The 27252-nt window shown below is 54.4% G+C and overlaps 2 protein-coding genes across 2 annotated transcripts in view; one reads left to right on the top strand and one right to left on the bottom strand.

Moving 5' to 3' along the window:
- The window catches only part of LOC137676994 (CD5 antigen-like), a 10419-nt gene extending 5468 nt beyond the window's left edge, over positions 1 to 4951 (bottom strand). The window contains exons 1-3 of the mRNA XM_068424185.1: positions 4612 to 4951; positions 3578 to 3886; positions 2025 to 2345 (exon numbers count right to left, since the gene is read on the bottom strand). Of these exons, the coding sequence (XP_068280286.1) occupies positions 2025 to 2345; positions 3578 to 3886; positions 4612 to 4951 (970 nt within the window). The remainder of the gene's footprint in view (positions 1 to 2024; positions 2346 to 3577; positions 3887 to 4611) is intronic.
- A 20390-nt stretch (positions 4952 to 25341) lies between these two features.
- On the top strand, positions 25342 to 26304 carry LOC137677023 (olfactory receptor 14J1-like). The gene has a single exon (XM_068424215.1). The coding sequence runs from the start codon at positions 25342 to 25344 to the stop codon at positions 26302 to 26304; it is 963 nt and encodes a 320-aa protein (XP_068280316.1).
- Positions 26305 to 27252: the final 948 nt, after the last annotated feature.

The raw sequence follows: 27252 nt of genomic DNA, 5'->3' as shown, positions 1-27252 counted from the left end.
GCCCCAGCGTTCAACACCCTTCCCTGAGTCCTTACGTGTGCAGATGACAACAGCGCTGTTCGCATGGGTGCAAGGATGGTCCCTGGGGGGCCCTCTGGGGCAGGAGGTGAGGGATTCATTCCCCACACACTGCAGCTCTCCGTCCCAGGTGGGACTGACCCCTTCTCCAAAGTGAGCTGCCCCAGGGATGGGCAGGGCTGTGCCGCACTGCAACTCCCTGCAGACCACGTCAGCAGCTTTGGGACCAAAGTGTGAAGCACAGACGCTTTTCCACTGGTCCCCATCACGGATCTCCACACGCCCTGAGCAGTGGCTCTTCCCTTCCACCAGTCGGACAGCTTCTGGAAAAAAAATCAAAGCAACTGGGAGTTCCCGGAGCCCTCTGGCAGTTACATGCCCACATCCTGCATCATGTCCAAGTAAGTTGTGACCAAATCGCGCATTGCACATCCCAGAGGAAACTGTTGGGGCAGTGCTGGTGACACAAGCACATCCATGTCCCCCAGCACCCCTCTCTACCCCATCACAGCCCTCAGGGGTATGTACCTATCACAGACCTGTAGCAGACCCTGCAGACCATGTCGGCGGCTTTGGGACCAAAGTGTGAATCACAGACAACAGTTTTCCAAGGGTCCCCATCGTGGATCACTACACGTCCTTAGCAGGGGCTATTCCCTCTGACCAGTCAGAGTGATCCTGGAGCAGCCAAAGACCCCTCAGCATTCCCACAGCCCTCTGGCAGTCCCCTGACCACATCCCACCTGATCACCGAGGTGGTCAAAGGCAAAAGGCCCCTTGACCACCCCAGCTGCTCTCCGGGGGTGCTGATGGCACAAACACAGCAGAGCTCCCCTGCCGCTCCTCAGAAATCAGCACAGCACTTGTGGGCTTGCTTCTCTCCTGAACCCACAGCCACAGGCACCGCTCAGACAAACTGCTGCTGTCCCACAGAGCCTGGGCTGCCCAGCAGTGGTCCCTGGGCACTTCAGCACCTGCAGTGCTTGTGGTCCAGGGAAATGGGCCCAGTCACTCTTGGCTGCTGCAGCCTTCTCTGCCCCACTGAGCTCAGGGCCATGCCTGAGAAAGCCCTTGGTGCTGCCAGAAATGCATCTCATTCCCAGGGGGTTCTTGGGCTGTTGGGGTGCTGCTGGTGAATGGGATATGTCACCGGGCAAAAGTACGGTGAGGCCGTACCTGCGGCCAGTTTTCGTGTCAGCGCCCCACTCCAGCACCTGCCTGGGAAAGAGGTCTTCAGCCATGGCCAGAGTATGCTGGGTATGCATGTCCCTGGCCAACAGCTGGGCAGAAGGCAGGAGAGTGAGCAGAAGAGCAGCCCTGGGCTTATAGGAGCTTCCAGTGCAAGGGCAGGCACAGAGGAGAGCCAGTCAGTGCTGGCAAATCCCCTGTGGCACAGGGCAGCCAGGGGCTGGGGCAGGCAGGAGAGGCTAGGCAGCATGGCAGCACTGCCGGATGGGGCTGTGTCCCTGTGAGCAGGCTCTCACGGGGTGAACCTGGGAGAGGAACAAGGTGCCACGTGCCACCCTGCTCCTCTGCCCAAGCCCAGCGCTTCTCCCTCTCCAAACTGCTTTTCTTCAGCCAAGGGACTCATGTCTGCCAGGGGACACAACTCAAGAGACCCTGACCATCTCGTGCCCTTCCCCAGGACTGTGGGTGACCACATGAGTCACTCTTGGTGCCTCTGGCATGGGGGACCTGGCCCTCGCACTGCCAGACAGGTCCTAGGTGAGCAGAAGGAGAAAGGTGGGAAGCAACAGACACTGCAGGGCAGGGTGGGGGATTCATCTGAGACACCTCAGGGGCCAGGCAGGGTACAGGCACTTTTGGGCAGGTTCCCACTAAGCTTTCCCCAGGCACCAGGGACACCAGAAGTGACAGTCCCCACTCGGCAGTGCGACCGGCCACATTGGGCAGTGCTCCGGTGCCTGCTTGTTGCTCCTTGAGGACACAGCCAGGTCCCTTCCACCGTCCCAGCCCCAGAAGTGGGGAATAGGGTGTCCCCTTACCTGAACACATCACTCTAGTGTCACTAGCATGATTACAGCTATTTTCACCCCATCCTCTGTGTGTGCAGTCAGACAGAGCAGATTCGGTGCTGTTACAGCCACCTTCATTCATCCAAATGGGGCCAGATCCTGGCCCAAAGTGTCTGTATTGAGGAGCTCCAACAGCAGAGCCACAGCCCAGCTGTTTACAAACCACTGCAGCATTGTGCATGTCCCAGTAGTCACCGCACACAGTCCCCCACTTGCCCTGCTGTTTCACCTCCACTCTCTCAGCACGTTTGCCGTCATCCGCCAGCCTCACCTCGGCAGCCCCTTCAAACACTGACGTAGGACCAGTCAGGACAGCACTGAGCCCATGCACTGCGGGTCTGGTGGAACTCCTGCCCAGGCAGAGTTCGAGGTACCAGGGTGGGAGCCCACTCCCCTCCAGGGTGTCCTCAGGGCAGTGCAGGGGTCCCTTCCATCCCCATGGGCTGCGCAAGGCTGGAGCTGCCCAGCTCTGGCCCTGCTGGGTCACTTGTGGCCCCACAGACCTTGGCACCTGCTTCCATCCCAACGGTCACCCCAGCCCCTGCCCTCGACCCTTACCCACCCAGGATACCCTCTCCTCCCCAGCCCAGCACCCTGAGAAGAGACTTGCCCCTGCCAGGGCTCCCCCAAACACATACTTCAGCTGCTCCATGGGGTCCCCAGCTTCCCTGGACCCCAGCCTGCCCTGGGCCCCTCCCAACTCATCCTCCACCCTCAGGTCTTTCTGTGTCCCCTGTGGAGACCCTCAGTGTTCCCAGTGAGCCCTCCCAGCCCATGCCCCCTCCTTGTCCTTGGGCATCAGCCCAGCCCTGCCCTTGTCCAGGATCCCCCAGGAAGGGCACCTCTCTGCCAGCCTGTGGGAACAGACACCCCAGTCCCCTTGACTCCACAGGCACAACCTACCCCATCTCAGGCTGGGACTCACCCTGACCCCAGGGCCACATTCCCTCCCAGGTACCCCTGAGGCTGGCTGTGCCCTGGGATCACAGAGCAAAGAGGCACCAGTTGAGCCACCACCAGCTCACAGGGCACAGTGCTGGCAGAGCAAAGGCCCCAGGAAGGGTGCCCAAGGACGACATGTCCATGGACACATCCACACACCAACGGCCATAAACACGGGAGCTCTGGAAACAGAAATGCCCTTCTCCCCTCCAGAGGGACACAGGGGCAATGAACCTGGGCACCTTCTGCCCCTTGTCACTTCGGCATGTGGGAAGAAGCCCCATTTCCAGAGGGATCCCTGTGGTGCTCTATGGTCCCAGGTCTGTGGGATAAGGGAGCAGGCATCTACCCGGCACAGCTGCACCCAGGGGAACATCCTGAACCTTTCTGCAGCGTGCACCAAATTCTTGAGGATGGAACAGAAGGAGGACACTGGCTTCTGTGTGTGTTCCTGCATCACTGGAGACTGCAGACAAGCCCATCACCCCTCCTGTCCTCACGCCCAGCCCAGCACGGTCCTTGCTCCTTTCCCTGACCCCTGGCACAGCCCCAGCATTCAACACCCCTCCCTGAGTCCTTACGTGTGCAGATGACAACGGCGCTGTTCGCATGGGTGCAAGGCTGGTCCCTGGGGGGCCCTCTGGGGCAGGAGGCGAGGAGGGATTCATTCCCCACACACTGCAGCTCTCCATCCCAGGTGGGACTGACCCCTTCTCCAAAGTGAGCTGCCCCAGGGATGGGCAGGGCTGTGCCGCACTGCAACTCCCTGCAGACCACGTCAGCAGCTTTGGGACCAAAGTGTGAAGCACAGACACTTTTCCACTGGTCCCCATCACGGATCTTCACACGTCCTAAGCAGCGGCTCTTCCCTTCCACCAGCCACACGAATCCTGGGAAAAACAAAGCAACTGGGAGTTCCCGGAGCCCTCTGGCAGTTACGTGCCCACATCCTGCATCATGTCCAAGTAAGTTGTGACCAAATTGCGCATTGCACATCCCAGAGGAAACTGTTGGGGCAGTGCTGGTGACACAAGCACATCCATGTCCCCCAGCACCCCTCTCTACCCCATCACAGCCCTCAGGGGTATGTACCTATCACAGACCCGCAGCAGACCCTGCAGACCATGTCGGCGGCTTTGGGACCAGACCCACAGCAACAGATACTATTCAGGCAAACTACTCCCACACAAGGAGCCCTGCACTGCCTGGCATGGCTCCCCCCAGCACCGCAGAGCTGTGTGCAGTTCAGGTGCAGGAGAACTTGCCCAGACTCTACTGACTGCTGCAGCCTGCTCAGTGCAGGGCTCAGGGCCAGGCAGAGCTGCCATCTCGAAGACAAACGGACAGGCTAGCACAGGGATGGAGGATGCATCTGCAGCCCAGGACATGGACGGAGAGGGGGCTGAGACACTGTGGCAGGTTAGTTCACCCCCAGGGTGGGCTCCCACTGGGCTTTCCCCAGGGATCAGGGACACCATTAGTGACAGTTCCAGCATGGCAGTGCAACCGCCTACACCGGGTGCTGCTCCCACATCCACTTGTTTCTCTTTGGGGGCACAGACATGTCTCTTCCCCCACTCCAGCCTCAAAGGTGTGGAACAGGCTGACCCCTTACCTGAACACGTCACTCCGGCCTCCTCACCATCAACACAGTTGTGTTCACCCCAGCCTCTGTGTGTGCAGTCGGACAGGGCAGACTCTGTGCCGTTACAGCCAACATCATCCAACCAAATGGGGCCAGATCCTCGCCCAAAATAGCCTTGCAAGTGAGCTTCGACAGCCGAGCCACAGTCCAACTGCTTACAAACCACTGCAGCATCGTCCATGCCCCAGTAGTCATCACATACGGTTCCCCACTGGCCCTGGTGTTTCACCTCCACTCTCCCAGCACAGCGTCCACTGCCATCCTCCAGCCTCACTTCCACAGCCCCTTCAAACACTGACACGGGACCCATCAGGAGAGCGCTGAGCCCCAGTACTGCAGGTCTGCCCTCCCATGCCCACGCCAAGTCAGAGGCACTAGGGTGTCAGGCCTTTCCCATACACGGCTTGCTGGGGCCCCTTGTCTTCCCACAGGCTGCACAGGGTTGGGGATTCCAGCTCCAGCTCTGGCCCTGCTGGGCCATTCACTGTCCCACAGCCTTTGGCACCTCTTTCCACGCTAACAGCCCCTGCACCTTTGCCTATGCCCACCTGCACAAAGTGCCCAGCCCTGCACAGGGTATCCACTCCTCCCCAGCCCACCCTACACAGCCCTGTACTCCCAGGCCCCCAGTTCTCCTTAAACCACTGCCTGCCCCAGGCACCACCCAAACCCACCAACATCTCCAGGGCTTTCCTTCTTGCCAGGGAGCACCAAAACAATCCCAAGGATCCTGAGGGGAACAAGGGGTCCCAAAAGTGAATCTGAGGACAGGGGTGTCTATAAATCCAGCCAGGCACGGGCTACCATAAACACCGGAGGCCTGGAAATAGAGATACTCCCTCCCACTGAGAGAGGCACACAGAAGGGCACAGGGTCCATGGACTTGAGCACCTTTTACCCCTCATCTCAGGAGCACCTGGAAAGGAACCTTGTTCCCATAGAGATCCCGATGACACAACTGGTACCTGCTGTCTGTGGGTGAAGGGAGCTGGCACTTACCCCTGCACAGCTGCACCCAGAGAAGCAGCTTCAGCACCCAAGAGGACAGGAGTCCCTCTGTACCCATCCTGAGCCTTCTGCCCTGCTGGCACATCCCTGCTGAGCCCCGCTCCCTGCTATAGCGCTCAGGGACTCATGGGGACAACAATTATGGTCAATACATCTCTGCAGGTGCCAGCCCAGCTGCAGGAGGAGCCAATCAAAGCAGTAGCACCTTATTAGACGTTATCGGGAGCTATCTCCCCTCCGAAACAGCGCAGCCCTCCAATGAACTTCTCCAGTGCCATTCATGACCATATATGAAGGACGGCTCCGCTGCGGGTGTCACATCATTGCTGGGGGGGATCATCACAGGACAGGGCCAGGTGCAGGAGGGGAAATGGGTCTTTCACCCCCTCGAACCCTGGGCCAGGAGCACTGAGCATCTCCTATGCAGGGCACATCCAAGAGCCCAAGGTGCGAGTGTCCAGCCATGCCTGTGCCATGGGAACCACGGGGCTGGGACTGCACCGGGAGCTGTGTCAGGAAGGGAAGGAAACAGCCCCTGCCCCTGCTACAGACCCCGCTGTGCTGGGAGCAGAAGATGGGAAAGGGCCTTAGCCCAGGCCAGAGACCCATCCCAGGAGTGCTGGTTTGCCCATCCCTGCCTGGGATCCCCACAGTGGGTCCCTTGCAGGAGCTGGAGCTGGGACATGTCCCTGCCCTGGCAGCAGACATGCAATCCAGAGGCTCAGACATGTCCCTGACTCTCAGCCTGTCACCGAGGGGCCGTTATTCCCCACAGGGTGATCAGAAGCTGGAGCCTGCAGGTGCACAACCCACAGCCCACGTGGCCTTGCAGCGCTCCCCCCACTGCGCCCGGGCAGGAAGTCTGTGGTTTCCTCCTGGCGCGGTGCCCAGGCACAGGCCTGCGGTGCCCCCGAGCCACCCCCACCCCGACTGCTCCAGCCAGGGCTGCAGGGGCTGCTCCTTCGGCCTCGCAGACACCCTCTGTGATGTCCTTGTGACAGCACACGGACACTCTGCACCGAGCCCCATGGCCATGGGGTGCCATCGGTGACGTGACCTCACACCCTCCTACTGCCACTGCTGTGTGCTCATGGGTTATACTGACGGTGACCTCACACCCTCCTACTGCCACCGCTGTGTGCTCATGGGTTACACTGACGTGACCTCACACCCTCCTACTGCCACCGCTGTGTGCTCATGGGTTATACTGATGGTGACCTCACACCCTCCTACTGCCACTGCTGTGTGCTCATGGGTTATACTGACGGTGACCTCACACCCTCCTACTGCCACTGCTGTGTGCTCATGGGTTATACTGACGGTGACCTCACACCCTCCTACTGCCACCGCTGTGTGCTCATGGGTTATACTGATGGTGACCTCACACCCTCCTACTGCCACCGCTGTGTGCTCATGGGTTATACTGACCGTGACCTCATACCCTCCTGCTGCCACCGCTGTGTGCTCATGGGTTACACTGACGTGACCTCACACCCTCCTACTGCCACCGCTGTGTGCTCATGAGTTACACTGACGTGACCTCACACCCTCCTACTGCCACCGCTGTGTGCTCACGGTTTATACTGACGGTGACCTCACACCCTCCTGCTGCCACCGCTGTGTGCTCATGAGTTACACTGTCACACGTGTGTGTGCGTTGTATGGACTTCTGCTGATGAAGGCTCTTCCAAAAAGCCATATTTGGGCATGGTCTAATTCTTATTTTGGTGACATCAGAAGCACCTACACAAGCTATGGTCCAGCTCCTGGCCTATCAGCTCCTCAGGCACCAGTGACATCACAAGCTCACACACAGCCATGTGCATGCTCCTGGACTATCTACTACTCAGACACAGGTGATGTCATGGCATCTGCCTCTGATATTGGCCTGCTCCCAGCCTATCAGCTATTTGGACACCAACGATCTCAAAACCACCAACACAAACTCTGGGCCTGCTGCTGCCCTATCAGCTACTCAGGCACCAGTGACATTATAAGCACATACACATGTCACGGGACTACTCCAGGCCTATAAGCTACTCAGGTGAGAGCGACCTCATAAGCACACACACAAGCCATGGGTCTGCTCCTGCCCTATCAGCTGTTCAGGTACCAGTAATCTCAAGACAACTTACACATACCTGTCGTGGTTTAACCCCAGCCAGCAGCTAAGCCCCACACAGTCACTCGCTCACTATTTCACTAAATAGAGAGTTAATTCTGTCCCAGCCACAACCAGTACAATGCCAGATGCCTGCTCCTGCCCTATCAGCTACTCAGGCACCAGTGACCTCACAGGTACATATAGCCCCATTTGCCATGTACTTGCTGTTGAGGTACTCGGTCTCAAGTGACCCCACATGCACCTCTACAGGCCATGCACCTGGTCCTGGCCTATCAGCTATTCAGCCAAGAGTGACATCACAAGTACATACCCAATCCACGTGTCTCCCTCTTGCCTATCAGCTACTCAGGCACCAGTGACCTGACCACCACACATCCCTCCACTTGCTGTCATCTTGCTTATGAGATATGAAGTCACAAGTGACCTCACAAGTTCTGACAGAAGTCATGTGCATGCGCTTGGCCTATCAGATACTCAGATATCAGTAGTCTCACAACCACTTACACAAGCCATGTGACAGCTCCCCATCTATGATCTACTCAGGCACCAATGACCTCACAAGCACATACCAACATATTTGCTATATGCTTGTGTGGTGGGGTGACCCCATTTGGCAGCCCCCACCCAGTCACTTGCTCACTCCTCACCAGCAGGATGGGGGAGGAAACAGTAAGGACAAAAGTGAGGGAAAAAAATCACATGAGTTGAGACAAATACAGTTTAATAAGTGGAGAAGCAATCACTCACAGCAGGAGATCGATGTCTGGCCAGTCTCTGGGCAAAGGATACTTTGAAGAACACACTCCACTCCCCCACTTTTATTTCTGACCATGATGTCATATGGTGTGGAATATCCCTTTAGTCAGTCGGGTCAGCTGTCCTGGCTTTGGCCCCTCCTAGCTTCTTGCCATTCCCAGCCTCCTCACTCTTGGGGCAGAGTGAGAAACAGAGCAGGCCTTGACACAGTGCAAGCGTTGCTGAGCAATAGCTACAATGTCAGTGTGTTATCAACACTGTTTTGGCCACCAAGGCAAAGCACAGCACCATAGGGCAGTACGAAGCAGAAAATTAACTCCATCCCAGACAGACCCAGTACAATCTCCACCCCTTATTACATAGCGTGTGCATCCTGCTCAGGTCCAACAGTATTCAATACATTTACATCCACCACCCCCTTCCCCATCCTTTGACATGGTGTACACACAGCATACTGGCTTTGGCTGGTGTGGTTCAGGTGGACCTGGACAAGTCCCAGCACATGCCTGACTTCTCTCCTCGCTCAGTCAGCCAGAGCTTTTTGAAACATTCAAACAGGTCATCGACCTCAGGACAAGGAAATCTATATAGCACCAGCCTGCACCCCACAGTGGTCTGACCAGTAGATAGGAGATCCCCCACAACCATGGGGAAAGGGAGTTCCCCACCACCACCCCACCTCTTTGTTTGGCACCTGCAAATCCAGTTTGTGGTTCATTGGCTCGTTCCTCTGGTTCACACGGTCTTTTCTGGGATCCCCTTCAGGTCTTTTCCATATTGTCCCCATGCACATATTCTTCTGAAGGTGGCATTTTGTCCTTGTTTTCCATATTTCCAGATAGCGTTGCCTGTGCCTTGCAGCACCAAGAAAAGCTCAGAGTCTGCCCCAGTAACCCTGCATGGCCATCCTGCTGGGCTGGGCTGGGATGCGAGGGCCTCCCAGGCCAGTTCACAGGATTGAGCTCTTCTACATATGTCAAGAGGATTTACGTTGATGGCCCCTTGCTGGCCCCCTGGGAGGAGGCCATAGCCCTCAGGCATGTTCCAGATTGTCTGTGTCCTCCCCACCCTTGGGGTGCCCCTCTGCCCTCTTGAAGTTGCCCTCAACTCAGATGTGTCTGGGCTTCTTCTGCAGCCTGGTCAAGTGGGAGACCTCAGCCACCCTTGCACTTTTCTTTCTGTTCACCTTTAACCTCTAATTGTTTATTAGATTAACTCTATTAAAGATTTTATCCAATTTATACCTATGATATAACAGCTGTATATATTTAATTTCTCTGTCTTTATAAATGTTTCTATATATAAAAATACATACATAAAAAAGTATACACATATATATAGGTACATATATATTCAAAGTACCATATCTATAGATAAATAAAAAATTTATACATATTTGTACACTCATATATATGTTTAAAATATATATATATAAATGTATATATTTTTATATCTGAGAACTTCCTCGCCCAAAGGAGGCAGGCAGCCAATCACAGGGCTGCATGAGAACACATGGCTGTGACAAGATCAAAAAATGGCTGCCAGCCAACCACAATGCAGTATGAAACTGTGTGGGGAATGAGTCTGCCAGAAGTGTCTCGCTCCCAGTATGTAACTACAGGGCGCTTCCTTTGCTGACACACTTCTGGGTGCAGTGGGAGAGGAGGCTCCTGTTGCCAGCCAATCATAGGATTTCCTGAGAGCATGTGGGTTTGATGATGTCAAGCAATGGCCATCAGCCAATCACAGAGCAGTATGATGGTTAAGAACATGGCAGCTCACTCCAACAAGGCAGTGGCACCGTGTCATAAAATGGCAGCCCCCACCCCTCAAATGGCGGCCAAAACACAATGGCAGCCCCTGTGTTGTAGGGGAAGGGCCTTCTGGGTCAGATGTACTTCCGGGTAAACCAGAGAGCGTGGCTGCTCCTCGCAGCCAATCAAAACACAGCATGTGACCAGTAGAGGGCAGAGACTCCCAGGGCAAATGGCAGGACTTCTGCTGGCAGCGGGTGGGCAGGGCATGGCACATGTCACACCTCCAGTACGGTGGTGCCCGTGCTCCCGGCGTGGTCCAGGGCAGTGACCTGAATAAGCACAAGGAAGGCACGTGGTGAGGGGAAAATGCTTCTTGTGGACCTGTCTTCATTTAGCCTGAACCCAGGGCTGAACAATAAACAGTTTTTCTATCACCCAATGACCCTTCCCCAAACGAGGAAGGGAACTGGGAAAAGGAAGGAGACTCATGGGTTAGAAGTTAAACAGATTTACTAAAATAAAGAAACCAATAACAACACAAACCACACAAAATTATACTTAACTATAGAACACTTGCAAGTTGCTCCAGGAATAGCCATGACAAGGAAAAAAAAAAAACAACAAAAAAAACAAAAAAAAAACAAAAAAAAACGCCCCCCCACTCCTCCCCAACAATATTTCCCTTTTATAGTGAACTTGATGTTAATGATGTAGAACACACCAGTGGGTCAGCCTGGGTCAGCTGTTCTGGATTTAACTGCTAATGGCCCTGATCACCATGGCTGGCCACAAACTGAAACCAAATCTCAATGACACCAGGACAGAACCCCTGTCAGATAACAGGTCAATGTGGAGTCAGAGCTTCAGTGTTTGTGCTGATGTAAGAACTTTCCCCACCTCTGTGTACTTCAAGTCATAGAATCATAAAATCACTGAGGTTGGAAAAGACCCATGAGATCATCGACTCCAACCATAAAACTAACGCTGCCAAGCCCACCACTAAACCGTGGCCCTCAGCACCACATCTACACTTCTTTTACATACCTCCAGGGATGGTGACTCCACCACTGACCTGGGCAGCCTGTTCCAATGCTTGACAACCCTTTCAGGGAAGAAGTTTTCCCTGATATCCAACCTAAACCTCCCTGGCACAACTTGAGGCCGTTTCCTCTCGTCCTATTGCTTGTGACTTGGGAGAAGAGACTGACCCCCACCTTGCTACGAACCTCCTTTCAGGTAGTTGTAGAGAGCGATAAGGTCTCCCTGCAGCCTCCTTTTCTCCAGGCTAAACACCCCCAGTTTCCTCAGCCGCTCCTCATCAGACTTGTACTCCAGACCCTTCACCAGCTTTGTTGCCTTCTCTGGACTCGCTCCAGCACCTCAAGGTCTTTCTTGTAGTGCGGGGCCCAAAACTGAACACAGCATTCAAGGTGCGGCCTCACTAATGCCAAAGACAGAGGTGCAATCACTTCCCTAGTCCTGCTGGCCACACTATTGCTGGTGCAAACCAGGATGCTGTTGGCCTTCTTGGCCACCTGGCCACACTGATGACTCATATTCAGTCAACTGTCAATAAACACACCCAGGTCCTTTTCCACCAGATAGCTTTCCAGCCACTCTTCCCCAAGCCTGTAGCGGTGCATGGGGTTGTTGTGCCCCAAGTTCAGGACTTGACACTTGGCCTTGTTGAACCTCATACACTTGGCCTCAGCCCATCGATGCAGACTGTCCAGATCTCTCTGCAGAGCCTTCCTACTCTCCAGCAGATCAATACTCCTGTCCAGCTTGGTGTCATCTGCCAACTTACTGACTGTGCACTCCATCCTGTCATCCAGATCATTGATAAAGATACTGAACAGAACTGGCCCCGACACTGAGCCCCGGGGAACACCACTTGTGACCGGCCGCCAGCTGGATTTAACTCCATTCACCACACACTCCTCACCAAAGTGAGCTTGTACAGGCTGGGGTTGCCTGGGTTGCACTTTTGGTCTCTTCCAAAGACGGGTGCAACACTGCTTGTCCTCACTCAAAGAGACCTCCAATCCCATGAGCTTTCAGAAGGGATTTTCCAATGAAATAGTGATCTTCCCCTGTAACTTCAGTACCACTGAAGTTCTGCCTATCATACGCTGTATTTAATGTCTCTGATCTGTCATATACTTTCACCTGTCCTGACAAAATGACCATTTCTAAAGTCATCTTTTCAGATCCAGACTGTCTAGACAAAGGACATTTTAATTATTCTCCAGTTTTCTCCTTCTGCTACTCTTTGTTCATTCAGATACCTCTCACCTATCTGCTTGCTGCTTTGAGCTTCAGGGACTTAAAAGTTTGCCTGTCTTTGAGTAGTCTAATTGTCTCCTTAGCCAGCTCTTTAATTGTGTTTATCCTTTGTTATCTGCCTCCCTAAAATATTTCTCATAAGATTATTCCTTGTAGAAAGGAGACTTCATTAGAGGCAGCTTGTACTCAGCATATAGTTACACAGTGTGTTTTATAGTTTACGAAATTTTATCATGCTTTAGATTTCTTTCCTTGCAAGTAAGAAAAAATCTTCTGTGCCTGTGGGCAGTCAGTTCTCAAAGGTGAGCAGGTGGGAGCTAGTGCAATGGTGCTGTAACATCCAGCTGCAAACTTCAATGGAGAAGTCTGATACAAGGAACAGTGACCTAAGTCGCAGGTGGCCAATGACAGAAATGGTAGGGTTGGGGAGGTGAGGAGCAAAGTTATCCATGAAGTGTCAGACCTCAAGGGACTCTTTTCCAAGCTGTCCAGACCTCCTGAGGAGACACTCTGCATCAATATCACTTGCATAATGCTTCTATCGCCTCTTCTTTAAACTGAAAAGTAACAGAAAATACCCTTTAAAATAAAATAAATCATTTTTATTAGCTGCACTTTGAAATCTTCCTCCTTAACTACGCTGTGAAACCTCTCTAATTAGCTGTACAAGTCTTGAAGACTTGAAGAAAATTACAGGAAGAGACACGGCTCTTTAGGGTTTTCTGTATTTTAATGAGCCCCATGGTGTATTTGGTGCTGAGTCCCTGAACCTCAGGTACTGAGAGAAGATTGAAGAAACTGCTCAAGAAGTCAGAAGCAAAACTCAAAGTACCTGGAAGCATTAATGGGCCCCACTGGGGGCCATTACTGACAAAGCCTCCCCAAGGACTCGTTAGAGCAGATAATTGGAGGCTGTGATTGCAGGTAGGCAAAGGCCCTGTGCAGGTGGCTGTAATGCTGAGAAAACCCTTTGGTTTGTTTGATGAAGCAGAAAGTCCAATCCCTGACCCTCCAGACCCTGGGAAGGCAGCTCCTGTCCCTCACACACGGCTCGGGGCTCTTCCTGGGGGCAGTGAGATGTGAGGGTGAGAAATTACAAGTGTAGGAAAATTCTATGCCACTGACTGGTCTCTCCAAGCAAGAGAAACAGAGTTCAGACCCTCAAAAGAATATTTCTCCTGGTAGGCCTCAATGGCAGAGGCAAATGCCATGACCAAGGGGACAAAGTTTTCAATCCTCTTGAGCCTTTTAGTCTGGCCAGAGCCCTTGGTCATCTCTACTGCAGGCTGTCCTATACTGTCCCACGCCTGCACCTCTTTCCCTCCAGGATGCAGACACCCATTGTGGTTGCCCACCTAGCTCTCACCCCAGCATTTCTATACCTTCAGTGGTGTGTCTTCATTCTCGCTGTCTGTTCCTTGAAACACAAAGACATGCGCTGATCCAGACTCACTCTGGGTGACCTCTTGCTCCACTAAGCTACCCTTTGAGTAGGATTTCTTTTTTGTCACCTCCAGTCTGAACCTCCAAGCTGCACTTTGTGGAGGTTTCCTTCTCTTCCCAGTACTAAGAAAGCTCCTTCATCTCTGAAACCTCCCTTCAAGCTGTTGCAGGCTACTACTGTAGTGCCCTGAGCCTTCACTTCACCAAGCTAAAGAAGCCCAGGGCCCTCAGCCTCTCCACGCAAACCCCAATGGCCATCCTGACCGATCTCTTCTGGAGCCTACCCGTTCATTCCCATTCATCCAGACCTGGGAGCGCCACAACCAGACACACTAGTCCAGATATCACCACACCAGTGCTGAGTCAAGAGGGATGATAACTCTGTTGTCTGGGTGGCCACACTCCTCCCAATGCAGCTCTGTATGCAGTTGGCCTTATTAACTGTGAGCACGCACCACTCACTGCTATGGCATCCCTCGTAACGCCCAGGCCCTTCTCCTCAGGGTCACTCCTGAGCTGTTCAGGTCCCAGCCTGCCCTCATGTCTGGGGTTATTCTGCCCCCAAAAAAGGACTTGCAGCTTCTCCTTGTAGAGCTTCCTGAGGCTTCTATTGCCAAATCCGAGACTTTCTCAAGGTCCCCCTGGAGTGAAGCTCTGTTTTGACAGCTGTTAATGTGTTTGTACAGATGGCCCACCAAAGTTGTAGTGCCTCTGAGTAGATAACAGCATGGGGAATTGTAGGACACTAGAAATAATAGAAGGAGGTACTAGTTTAATAGCATTACTATTTTTTTACTATTTTACTATTAAATTACATTTAATAGCATTAGTGTTCCCCAGGGCTCAGTTCTGGGGCCGGTGCTGTTCAATAGCTTTATAGATGATCTAGACGTAGGGATTGAGTGCACCTTCAGTAAGTTTGCAGATGAGCCCAAGCTGGGTGGGAGTGTCGATCTGCTGGAGGGTAGGAAGGCCCTACAGAGGGATCTGGACAGGTTAGAGAGATGGGCTGAGACCAACGGCATGAGGTTCAACAAGAACAAGTGCCGGGTCTTACACTTGGGCCACAACAACCCCATGCAGCTCTACAGGCTGGGGGAAGAGTGGTTAGAAAGTGGCCCGGCGGAAAGAGACCTGGGGGTGCTGATGGACAGCCAGCTAAACATGAGCCAGCAGTGTGCCCAGGTGGCCAAGAAGGCCAATGGCATACTGGCCTCTATCAGGAATACTGTAGCCAGCCGGTCTAGGGAAGTGATCGTCCCTCTGTACTTGGCACTGGTGAGGCCGCACCTTGAATCTTGTGTCCAGTTCTGGGCCCCGCACTTCAAGAGAGATGTTGAGGTGTTGGAGTGAGTCCAGAGGAGGGCGACCAAGCTGGTGAAGGGTCTGGAGGGTCTGACCTATGAGGAACGGCTGAGGGAGCTGGGGTTGTTTGGCCTGGAGAAGAGGAGGCTCCGAGGTGACCTTATTGCAGTCTACAACTACCTGAAGGGAGGTTGTAGTGAAGTGGGAGTTGGCCTCTTCTCCCAGGCAACTAGCGATAGGACAAGAGGACACAGCCTCAAGCTTCGGCAGGGGAGGTTCAGGTTGGACATTAGGAAGAACTTTTCAGAAAGGTTTATTAGACACTGGAACGGGCTGCCCAGGGAGGTGGTGGAGTCACCATCTCTGGATGTGTTTAAGAAAAGACTGGACATGGCACTTAGTGCCACGGTCTAGTTGACATGGTGGTGTCAGGGCAATGGTTGTACTCGATGATCCCAGAGGTCTCTTCCAACCTGATTGATTCTGTGATTCTGTGATGTCACAGGTGGCTGAGTAGGTGACAGGGGAGGAGCAGACCCTGGCTTGTGCAGGTGCTTCTGATGCCACTTTTAGCTGTTGATAGGGCCAGGAGTCTGCAGCTGGCTGGTGCACCTCCTTGTGGTGGCACTGGTGACTCTGTAGCAGTTACGGCAGGTGCGTGCAGCTGGCTGGTGCAGGTACCTATGATGTCACATGTGCTTGAGCAGGTCATAGGGCAGGAGTATGCACCTGGCTTCTGCAGCTGGTTCTGATGTCACTGATGGCTGATTGGGTGCTAGGACAGAAGCCCGCCCCTGATTTATTCTGGTTCCTGGGAGGCCACAGTTGAGCGAGTAGCCAATAGGTGCGGAGCAGGACCCCGGGATGTGCAGCTGCTTGTGATGTCCCTGGTGGCTCTGTACCTGTCAGGGCAGGAGCCTGCAGCTGGGGTGTGCAGGGGTTTGTGATGTCACGTGTACATGAGCAGGCGATAGGGCTGGAGCAGGAACCTTCTGTGCACGGGTGCATGTGATGTCATGGGTGGGTGAGCAGCTCTTAGGGCAGGAGCATGCAGCTGTCTTCTGGAACCTCCGAGCAAACCGGTAATACCAGCGCTCCCAGTAACAGCAGTGCTCCAAGTAACCCCAGAGCTCTCAGTAACTTCAGGGCTCCAAGTAATCCAAGTGTTCTCAGTAACTTCAGGGCTCCCAGTAATCCAAGTGTTCCCAGTTACCCCAGGCCTCCCAGTAACATCAGTGCTCCCAGTAAACCCAGTGCACCCAGTAACATCAGTGTGCCCAGTAACATCAGTGCTCCCAGTACCCCTAGTGCTTCCAGTCTGCCCAGTAACCCCATTGCTCCCATTCCCCCCAGTGCTCCTTGTAACCCCAGTGCTCCCTGTAACACCAGCACTCCCAGTAATACCAGAGTGCCCAGTAAGACCAGGGCAACCAGTAACAATAGTGCGCCCTGTAACATCAGTGCTACCAGCGTGCCCAGTTAGAAGAGTGCTTGTAGTACCATCAGTGCTCCCAGTAACACCAGGGCTCCCAGTGCTACCAGGTACCACAATCCTCCCAGTAACCCCATGGTGCACATTAACACCAGGGTGCCCATTAACACCAGGCCACCCAGTAACACCAATGTGGCCAGTAACCCCAGTGCTCCCAGTCTGTCCAGTAACACCAGTTCTCCCAGTAACCCCCGGGCTTCCAGTCTACTCTGTAATCCCAGTGCTCCCAGTAACCCCAGTGCGCCCAATAATCCCAGTGCTCCCAGTAACAGCAGTGCTCTCAGTAACCCCATTGCCCCCATTGCCCCCAGGGCTCTCAGTAACCCCAGTGCTCCAAGGGCTCCCAGTAACCCCAGTGCGCCCAGTGACCCCAGTGTTCCCAGTAAACCTAGTGCTCCCCAGGCTCCCAGTACCCCAGTTCTCACGGTCTGCTCAGTGAGCCCAGGAGGCCGAGTAACTCCAGTGCACCCAATAAACCCAGTGTTCCTAGTAACCCCAGTGCTCCCAGTAACACCAGGGCGCCCAGGATGCCCGGTAACACCCCAGCACCCAGTAACACGAGGACTCCCAGTACCACCAGGGCTCCCAGTAACACAAGAGAGCCCAATAACACCAGTGCTCCCAGCACTTCCATTAAAAGCAGTTCTGACACTAACACCAGGGCTTTCAGTCTGCTCTGTAACCCCAGTGCTCCCAGTAACACCAGTGTGCCCAGTAACACCAGGGCTCCCAGTAACCCCTGTGTGCCCATAACTCCAGGACACCCAGTAACACCTGGGCGCCCAGCAACAACAGTGATCCCAGTGACACTAGGCCTCCCAGTAACAAAAGGTTGCCCAGTAACACCAGTGCTCCCAGTGCTCCCACTAACACTGCTGCTTCCAGTAATCCCAGTGCTCTCAGAGATCCCAGTACCCCAGGGTGCCCAGTGCCACCAGTGCTCCCAGTAATCCTGGTGCTCTCAGTCTCCTCATTAACCCCAGGATGCCGAGTAACACCAGTGCTCCCAGTAACTCCTGTGCTCCCAGAGATCCCAGTGCTCTCACTGCACCCTGTAATACCAGTGCTCCCAGTAACAACTGTGCGCCCAGTAACACCAGGGAGTCCAGTAACACCAGTGCTCCAGGTACACCAGGGTGCCCAGTAAAACCAATGTGCCCAGTAACCCCAGGGCGCCCAGTAACACCATGGAGTCCAGTAACACCAGTGCTCCAGGTACACCAGGGTGCCCAGTAAAACCAATGTGCCCAGTAACCCCAGGGCTCCCAGTAACAATAAGGATCCCAGTAAAACCAATGTTTGCAGTGACGCAGCGCTCCCAGTAACACAAGTGCGCCCAGTAATACAGGTACTCCCAGTTTGCCCAGTAACCCCAGGGACCCCAGTAACACCACTATTCCCAGTCTGACCAGTAACTTCCATGCTCCCAGTAACCCCAGCGCTCCCAATAACACCAGGGCGTCCAGTAACACGACGGTGCCCAGTAACACCAGGGCTCCCAGTAAAACTAATGTGCCCAGTAACCACAGAGCTCCTAGTAACAACAGAGCTCCCAGTCTGGCATTAACACCAGGGCGCCCAGTAACACCACGGCGCCCAGTAACTCCAGTGCTCCCAGTAACCCCGGTGCTCCCAGTAACACCAGGGGGCCCATCAACACCAGTGCTCCCAGCACACCCAGTGTGTCCATTTACAACAGTTCTCCCAGTAACACCAGGGCACCCAGTAACACCAGTGCTCACAGTGCTACCAGTAACCCCAATCCTCCAAATAACCCCAGGGCTCCCGGTAACACCAGGGCTCCCAGTAAAACTAATGATCCCAGAATGCCCAGAAACTCCAGTGCTCCCAGTAACAACATGACACCCAGTAACACCAGGGTGCCCAGTAACCCCAGGGCTCCAAGTAACACCAGTGCTCCCAGTGCACACAGTTACACCAGTGCTTCAAATAACACCAGTGCTCCCACTAATCACAGTGATCCCAGGTCTCCCAGTGCTCTCGGTAACACCAGTGCTCCCAGTGCTTCCAGTATCATCAGTGCTGCCAGTAGCACCAGTGTGCCCAGTAACCCCAGTGCTCCCAGTAACATCAGGGTTCCCAGTAAAACCAATGTGCTCACTAACCCCAGCGCTCCTAGTAACACCAGTGCTCCCAGTCTGGCGTAACCCCAGGGCACCCAGTAACACTAGTGGTCTCAGTAACCCCGGTGCTCCCAGTAACACCAGTGCACCCAGTAAAATCAATGTGCGCCCAGTAACACCAGTGCTCCCAATAACACCGGTGCTCCCAGTGCGCCCAGTTACAACAGTGCTCCCCGTAACACCAGTGCTCCCAGTATGCTCTGTAACCACAGTGCTCCCCGTAACCCCTGTGCGCCCAGTAACCCCAGGCCTCCCAGTAACACCTGGAGTTCCACTAACTCCAGGGCACCCAGAAGGACCAGGGCTCCCAATAGCACCAGTGTGCTGTGTTCCCAGTAAGACCAGTGCACCCAGTCTGCCCAATAAACCCAGGGTTCCCAGAAACCCCAGTGCTCCCAGTCTGCTCTGTGACCCCAGTGCACTCAGTAACCCTAGGGCACCCAGTAACCCCTGTGTGCCCAGTAACTTTAGCATTCCCAGTAACACCAGGGCTTCCAGTAACACCAGTGCTCCCAGCGCGCCCAGTTACATTAGTGCTCACAGTAACACCAGTGCTACCAGTAAGACCAGTGCTCCCAGTCTGCCTAGTAACCCCACTGCTCCCAGTAACACCCAGTGCTGACAGTGCTCCCAGTAACCGAATGCTTCTGGGGCTGCCATTAACCAGAGTGCTCCCAATAACACCATTGCTCCCAGTATCCCCAGTGCTCCCTGTCTGCTCAGTGACCCCAGTGCTCCCAGTAAGCCCATAGCGCCCAGTAACCCCAGCATACCCGATACCACCAGCACTCCCAGGATCACCAGAGCTACCAGTAAACCCGGTGCTCCCAGTAACACCAGTGCGCCCACTAACACCAGGGCTCCCAGTAACACCAGGGCTCCCAGTAACACCAGTACGCCTAGTAGCACCAGGGCTCCCAGTAAACCATGTGTGCCCAGTAAAACCAGGGCTCTCATTAACACTAGTGTTCCCAGTCTGACCAGTAACACCAGGGTGCTCAGTAACACCAGCACGCCCAGAAACACCAGTTCTCTCAGTCTGCCCAGTAACCCCAGTGCTCCCAGTAACACCAGGGCGCACAGTAACACCAGGTGCTCAATAACGCCAGGGCTCCCAGTAACACCAATGCCCCCGGTAACACCAGTGTTCCCAGTTCTCCCAGTACCACCAATGCTCCCACTAATCGCAGTGATCCCAGGTCTTCCAGTGATCTCAGTAAAACCAGTGCCCCCAGTAACACCAGGGCTCCCAGTAATACCAGGGCGAACATTAACACCAGTGCTCCCAGTGCTCCCAGTAACACCAGTGCTCCCACTAACCCCAGGGCTCCCAGTAACACCAGTGCACCCAGTAACACCAGTGCTCCCAGTAACCCCTGTGTGCTCAGTAACCCCAGGCACCCAGTAACTTCAGCGCGCCCAGTAGTCCCAATAACACCCGTGCACCCAGCAACAGCAGGGCTCCCAGTAATCCCAGTGTGCCCAGTAACTCCGGGGCACGCAGTAATACAATTGCGCCCAGTAACATTAGCGCTCCCAATGTGCCCAGTTACACGAGTGCTCCCAGTAACACCGGTGTTCCCAGTCTCCCCAGTAACCCCAGTGCTCACAGTAACAAGAGGGTGCCGAGTAGCCCGAGGGACCCAAGCAGCACTAGTGCACCCATTAACACCAGGGTGCCCAGTAACACCAGTGCATCCAGTAACGCCAGTGTACCCAAGGCGCCCAGTTACAGTGGTAACACCTGTGTACCCAGTTATACGAGGGCTCCTGCTAACATCGGTGCTCCCAGTCTGCCCTGTACCCCAGTGCTCGAAGTAACCCCAGGACACCCAGTAACATCACCACGCCCAGTAACACCAGGGCGCCCAGTAACAACAGTGCTCCCAGTAACACCAGTACTCCCAGTCTGCTCTGTAACCTCAGTGCTCCCAGTAACCCCAGGGAGCCCAGTAGCGCTAGCATTCCCAGTAATACTAGTGCTCACAGTAACACCAGTTCGCGCAGTAACACCAATGAACCCAGAAACACCAGTGTGCCCAGTTACACCAGTGCTCCCAATAACAGCAGGGCTCCCAGTAACACCAGTGGTCCCTGTCTGACCAGTAACCTCAGTGCGCCCAGTAACACCAGGGCTCCCAGTCAAAACAATGTGCCCAGTAACCCCAGTGCTCCCAGTTACACTGGCGCTCCCAATCTGCCCAGTAACACCATCGCTCCCAGTAACCCCTGTAACACCAGGGCACCCAAAACCAGCAGGATGCCCAGTAACCCCAGTGCTCCCAGTAACACACAATCCCACCATCCCAGCCTGGCTGGGGTCGGAAGGCACCTCTGGAGATCACCCAGTCCCACCCCTGCCCAAGCAGGGTCACCCAGAGCACGTTGCACAGGGCCGCGTCCAGGCGGGTTTGAATATCTCCAGAGAAGGAGACTCCCCCCCTCCCTGGGCAGCCTGTGCCCGGGCTCTGGCACCCTCACAGCAGAGAAGTTTCTCCTCACTTTCAGGTGGAACTTCCCGTGTCTCAGGTTGTGCCCGTTGCCCCTTGTCCTGTCGCTGGGCACCACTGAGAAGAGTCTGGCCCCATCCCCTTGACACCCGCCCCTGAGGTATCTGTGAGCGTTGATAAGATCCCCCCTCAGTCTGCTCTTCTCCAGCTGAACAGCCCCAGCTCCCTCAGCCTCTCCTCGGAGCAGAGATGCTCCAGCCCTCTGACCATCTCCGTACCCCTCCGCTGGACTCTCTCCAGTAGCTCCTTGTCTGTCTTGAACTGGGGGGCCCAGAACTGGACACCTTACTGCAGGTGTGGCCTCAGCAGGGCAGTGTAGAAGGGGAGGAGAACCTCCCTCGACCTGCTGGCCACACTCTTCCTCATGCACCCCAGGACACCATTGGCCTTCTTGGCCACAAGGGCACATCGTTGGCTCATGGGGAACTTGTTGTCCACCAGAACTCCCAGGTCCTTTACCACAGAGCTGCTTTCCAGCAGGTCACCCCCAGCCTGTACTGGTGCATGGGGTTATTCCTCCCCAGGTGCAGGACCCTACACTTGCCTTTGTTGAACTTCATGAGGTCCCTCTCTGCCCAGCTCTCCAGCCTGTCCTGGATGTTGGCCTGTCTCTGTGAACTGCTCCCTTAGAGCTTGCAGTTACCTGCACATCTCTGACCACCCCTGACACCTTCAATGTCACCAGGCTGGTGTCTGAACAGCCCAGTCCTGCCCTCCATCTCCATTAATCACCATGGGGGCTGAGACAAGGAGCTCACATGCAGGTGCCTATTTTGTGCCCACCTGAACACCTGAGGCAAGAGGAATCCCACCTCCTGTGGGTTTGTGGTGTGCATGGGAGGGAGCTGAGTCCCCTTCTAGCCCCAGGACTACAAACCCACAAATGAGATGCTTCTATTGACTCATCTGCATCCCTTCCCTCAGCAGGGGTAAAGGACATCCCTCCTCGTCACGGTCCAGTTGTCCTGTCTAATGATGGGACAAGGAAATGTCAGTCTGAGACCTAACTCTGTCTCTGAGAGGAGAAATGATGCTACGAGAAAGAAATGTCTCTCATCACGTGCCAGATGAAACATCAGTGATTGCTTCAGCCTGTTTCACAGCAGGTTCCCCTGGAGCCCCAGGGACACCTGGAGGGAGCCCAGAGGGGACAGAGGAAGAGACACCTTGGGCTGGTCCCTCTGCTGCTGAGCTGGGCTGGGCTCCTGGGAAGGAGGGAGCTCATGGCAAGTGGGCAGCGCTGCAGAGAGACAGCTCTGCCCAGGAGCAGCTCCTCTGCAGAGCGCAGCAGGGCTGAGGGCACTGCCTGCAGGCAGCGAGGGGAGAGGAGCCAGGCAGAGAGAGGTTAAAGGCAGTGTGGGGTGGGAGGGTGCTGAGAGCTCACTGGGGGAGAAATCTTCACAGCCCTCGACATGGTAAGTCTCTGGCTGCAGGACAATGCAGGGGCAGTTGCTGGTGGGATTACCTGAAGCTGGTGCATCCCACAGTTTACAGGAGCTGTCAGGATGTCTCTCACAGTATCTCTGTTGTAGAGGAGAAGAACATGCTCCAGAGCAGGGCTTCCCTGCTGCACGGTCAGAGGGACAGAGCATGACGGCTGCCTTCTGCTGGGGACAACTGCAGGGGTGTGCAGCCAGGGGTGCCCAGGGCTGTCCTTCAGAGCAGGGTCCCTGCACCCCAGGGCTCTTTGTGCCGGGGCAGGGACTCTGCTGCCTGCCAGGGTCAGCACTCAGCCTGCCCGGGGAGCTCCCTCTGGTGCTGCAGGGAGAAGCTGTGGGTGGAAGGAGTGAGCCCAGGCAGGGCAGGGTCCTTCTGCTGTCGAGAGGGTGCTGTGTGGGCCAGGGCTGCTCACAGCTCCAGATCAGCACTAGGAAACTTGCAAGGGGATGTTTCAAGAGGAAGGTCAAGGCAGGGTTTGCTATAAAGATAAGGAGATTTCCTGAGTCTGTCTTTTCAGTTTCCTTCTTTGAGGGCAGGGGACAGGAACGGGGATGGGAGGGGAAGGGAAAGAGAAATAGATTAGGGGGAGCAGGGGGAAAGAGAATTAGAAAAATGTTCTCAATTTGAACAAGTCATTGAGATTCCCGAGCTGTATTTTTGAGTGGTCAGTAGGTCTACTAGGAGCCTCCTAAAGTGCCTTCAGCCACTCCTCTGCCCATGGACATCATCAGCATCACCTTTGCTGGACCCATCAGGGTGTTCTGCCCTTCTGAACCTCCAAACAGGAACATGCACGCAGCCAGTGCCCTGCAAACAGGCAGGTTTGTGTAGGTGAGTGCACAGAGGTTGCAATAGGGTCTGTGAGTGCTGACAGGGAAACATCTCCCAGGAGGAAAATCTCCAGGCAGCAGGGATATGATCTGGGAATGAGAGGAAACTAAAAGCAGAAATGTGGTGGGAGGGAGAGTTCAGAAAACTCTGTCTGACCCCCTCCAATGCAGACCCCTTCCTCTGAGCAAGCCCCCTTGCCCCTTCTCCCACCCAACAAAGCCTCTGCCCTCAGGGCCGTGGGGTCCAGGACATGAACCCCCTCCTGTGCAGCCAGAGCTCCAGCAGAGCCGTGGTGCAGCTCTCCAGCCACGTGCCCAGTTCCCTCTGCAGAGCACAGGGGCTGAGAGCAGCTGCCCGGCAATGCTGGTGTGTGGGAGGTGGCGTGCACAGCTGGGTCAGGGTACCGCTGTCCTGAGGGCCCGGCTGCCTCTGCCCTGGCCCCTCTCAGCCAGACCCTCTCTGTGTTTTCCCTTCTTTCTCCACTTGTCTCTGTTATTGCTGTGGTTATTTCATTCTTGCTGCCAGGCTCTCTGGGGAGGTGGAGTTTCAGCTGCAGAGTCACACCCTGATCTTGTGGGTCCTTTCATGCAGGTGTGTCCATGGGAACAAGTGTCCCAGCTTTCCTCTCATCTGTGGGATCTGGTCAATACAGTCTGTGGGGCTGGGATATGAGCTGACTCCTACTGAGATGCCCTTGTTAGGACACTTGGCTGTCCCCTGGAGATGTCCTTCCAAGCTGTGAGCTGCCCTCAAGGATGCAAACCTATCTCGTAGCACCTCTGTTTTATCTTAAAGCCCCATGGAGAACACAAAGCCTCTGCAACTGAGGAAATGCTGTTGGGTTGGTGAAATAAGGCATGAGTGTCATGGGCTGGACATGGGGTGCTGAGACCTTGTGAAAGGGTGAGGCACTTAGTGATCTGCAGGAGATCCCTCTGCTCTCAGCAGTATCCAGTAATATTTCAGGTTAACATGTGAGTGTGATAACCCTCCACCTCAGAAAGTTACAAGCTCAGATAAACTTGGCACTAGACAGAGGAACGGACCAGCTCCTCTCACTCTGCACTAAGCAACAGGCAATCCTCTTGCCTCGCAGGACTAACTCTGTTCTCCCTGAATGCAGCAGAAATTCTGAGGTTTTCTGACATCCAAGAACATGCCACATATGACATGAGAGGAGCTTTGAAAACCTCAAAGCTCTCAAACTGCCTTCTGCCCTCTCTGTTCCTTAGCACTGGGGATGCAGATGCTGCCAATCCCTTTTGCATTAGGAGCAGTTTCATCTGACAAAGTCGAACACCAGGACTGGCCCCTGCCCCCACTCTTACAATGCACCCACTGCTGCAGAGCAGGGCTGACTCCTCGGAAGCCGGTGGGCAGAGGTCCTGCTCCTCCTGGCACATTCAGCCAGCATCAACCAGGGCTCCAGCCACGGAGATGAAAGGTCTCCTAGAAAAGGAATAATGGGATGTGTGTGTGCATGTGCGTGTGTGCAGCAGGGAGAAGGGTATTGGGAGACATATTTGATTATGCTCAGAAAAATCTCCCCTAACTTGTCACTGTTATTTCCTCTTTGGACAGGTCCCATGCCCAGAGGCAGCAGATGTCCAACAGCAGCTCCATTACCACATTCCTCCTCCTGGCATTTGCAGACACGCGGGAGCTGCAGCTCTTGCACTTCTGGCTCTTCCTGGGCATCTACCTGGCTGCCCTCCTGGGCAACGGCCTCATCATCACCGCTGTAGCCTGCGACCACCGCCTTCACACCCCCATGTACTTCTTCCTCCTCAACCTCTCCTTCATCGACCTGGGGACCATCTCCACCACTCTTCCCAAAGCCATGGCCAATTCCCTCTGGGACAGCAGGGCCATCTCCTATGCAGGGTGTGCTCTCCAACTCTTTCTGTTTGTCTTCTTGATAGCGGCAGAGTATTGTCTTCTCACCATCATGGCCTATGACCGCTATGTTGCTATCTGCCAACCTCTGCACTATGGGACCCTCCTGGGCAGCAGAGCTTGTGTCCACATGGCAGCAGCTGCCTGGGCCACTAGTTTCCTTTATGCTCTGCTGCACACGGCCAATACATTTTCCATACCACTTTGCAAAGGCAATGCCCTGGACCAGTTCTTCTGTGAAATCCCCCAGATCCTCAAGCTCTCCTGCTCAGATGCCTACCTCAGCGAGGCTGGTCTTCTTGTGGTTAGTGCCTGTTTAGCTTTAATGTGTTTTGTTTTCATTGTGCTGTCCTATATGCAGAACTTCAGGGCTGTGCTGAGGATCCCCTCTGAGCAGGGACGCCACAAAGCCTTTTCCACGTGCCTCCCTCACCTGATTGTGGTCTCCCTGTTTGTCAGCACTGGCATATTTGCCTACTTGAAGCCTCCCTCCCTCTCTTCCTCATCCCTGGATCTGGTGGTGGCAGTTCTGTACTCAGTAATTCCTCCAGCAGTGAACCCCCTCATCTACAGCATGAGGAATCAGGAACTCAAGGACGCACTGAAGAATTTAATTCAGTCAGTAGTCTTTCAGCAGCAACATCTGCTGCCAACATCTCTTCACAAGTAATTTCTAGTGTATCTGGGGAACCTCCTGTGCTTTGGGCATTGCATCTGCGGTAATTCTGTTTATCCAGGAAAGTCTGCTTTCACTCAACTTCACCAGAGGCATGAATCCAGTCCATCTGACCCAGAGGTCTCTGCACATGTGTCTGACACGATGGCACAGCTGACCTCCCATGTCACATCTCTGTAATAAAAGGGGATTTCCTCAGTGCTGGTGTCTGGCAGTTGGGCTCTTTTTCCAAAGCTAAGGTCAGGAACGGGCTGAAGAGATTTTTCCCGTGAGGCCGTGCTGCTGTTCTGGGGTTCTCCATGGGCTGAGTGGAGGAGGGCATGGGGCGATGCATTAGGGAAGGAGACTTGGACTGAACGTTCACTTTGTGGGTGCCACTGCCCCTGGAGATGGTGAATGATCAACAGGGATCTGCCGGGGACTGTCTCCTTCTGGCTCCCATGTACCACAGCCTGCTCACTCTGCAGAGTGTAGGGGCCTGGACCGTGGGAAAGTTATAGAGAGAACATACCAGTACACTGTTATGTAACAGCATGAGATAGCAAGAAAGCATAAGGATGTGGCTTGCTTAAGTTTATAGTAAGTATCCAATTAGAACAGTAGAGGTGGCACGCAGCCAGATTGTGTACAATACTTGTAGCCAATAGCTTAGTGTGTAACCGTTACATAAGAGAGTATGTAGGTTATAAAAGAGTGTGTTAACCAAAATAAAGTGGACTATTAGAGCATCATATTGGTGTGCTGTAGTTCCTTCCTCACGCGGACCCCAACATTGTGGTGACCCCGACGTGATTGTCGCATCAGAGAAGAAGGGGACCAGATGAAAGACGCGAGGGTGACTGCCGTGCCGGCGGAGGTAAGCCGGGCCGTCCGAGAGAGACGGGAATCCGTTTGAGAGAGACGAGGAATCGTAGGCCTACGTGATTAATGGCAGGATGGGGG

The sequence above is a fragment of the Nyctibius grandis genome (genome assembly GCF_013368605.1).
Source record: "Nyctibius grandis isolate bNycGra1 chromosome 34 unlocalized genomic scaffold, bNycGra1.pri SUPER_34_unloc_1, whole genome shotgun sequence".
Lineage (NCBI taxonomy): Eukaryota > Metazoa > Chordata > Aves > Nyctibiiformes > Nyctibiidae > Nyctibius > Nyctibius grandis.
Note: the sequence above shows the minus strand (reverse complement) of the source record. Positions and strands in the feature narration are given on the sequence as shown.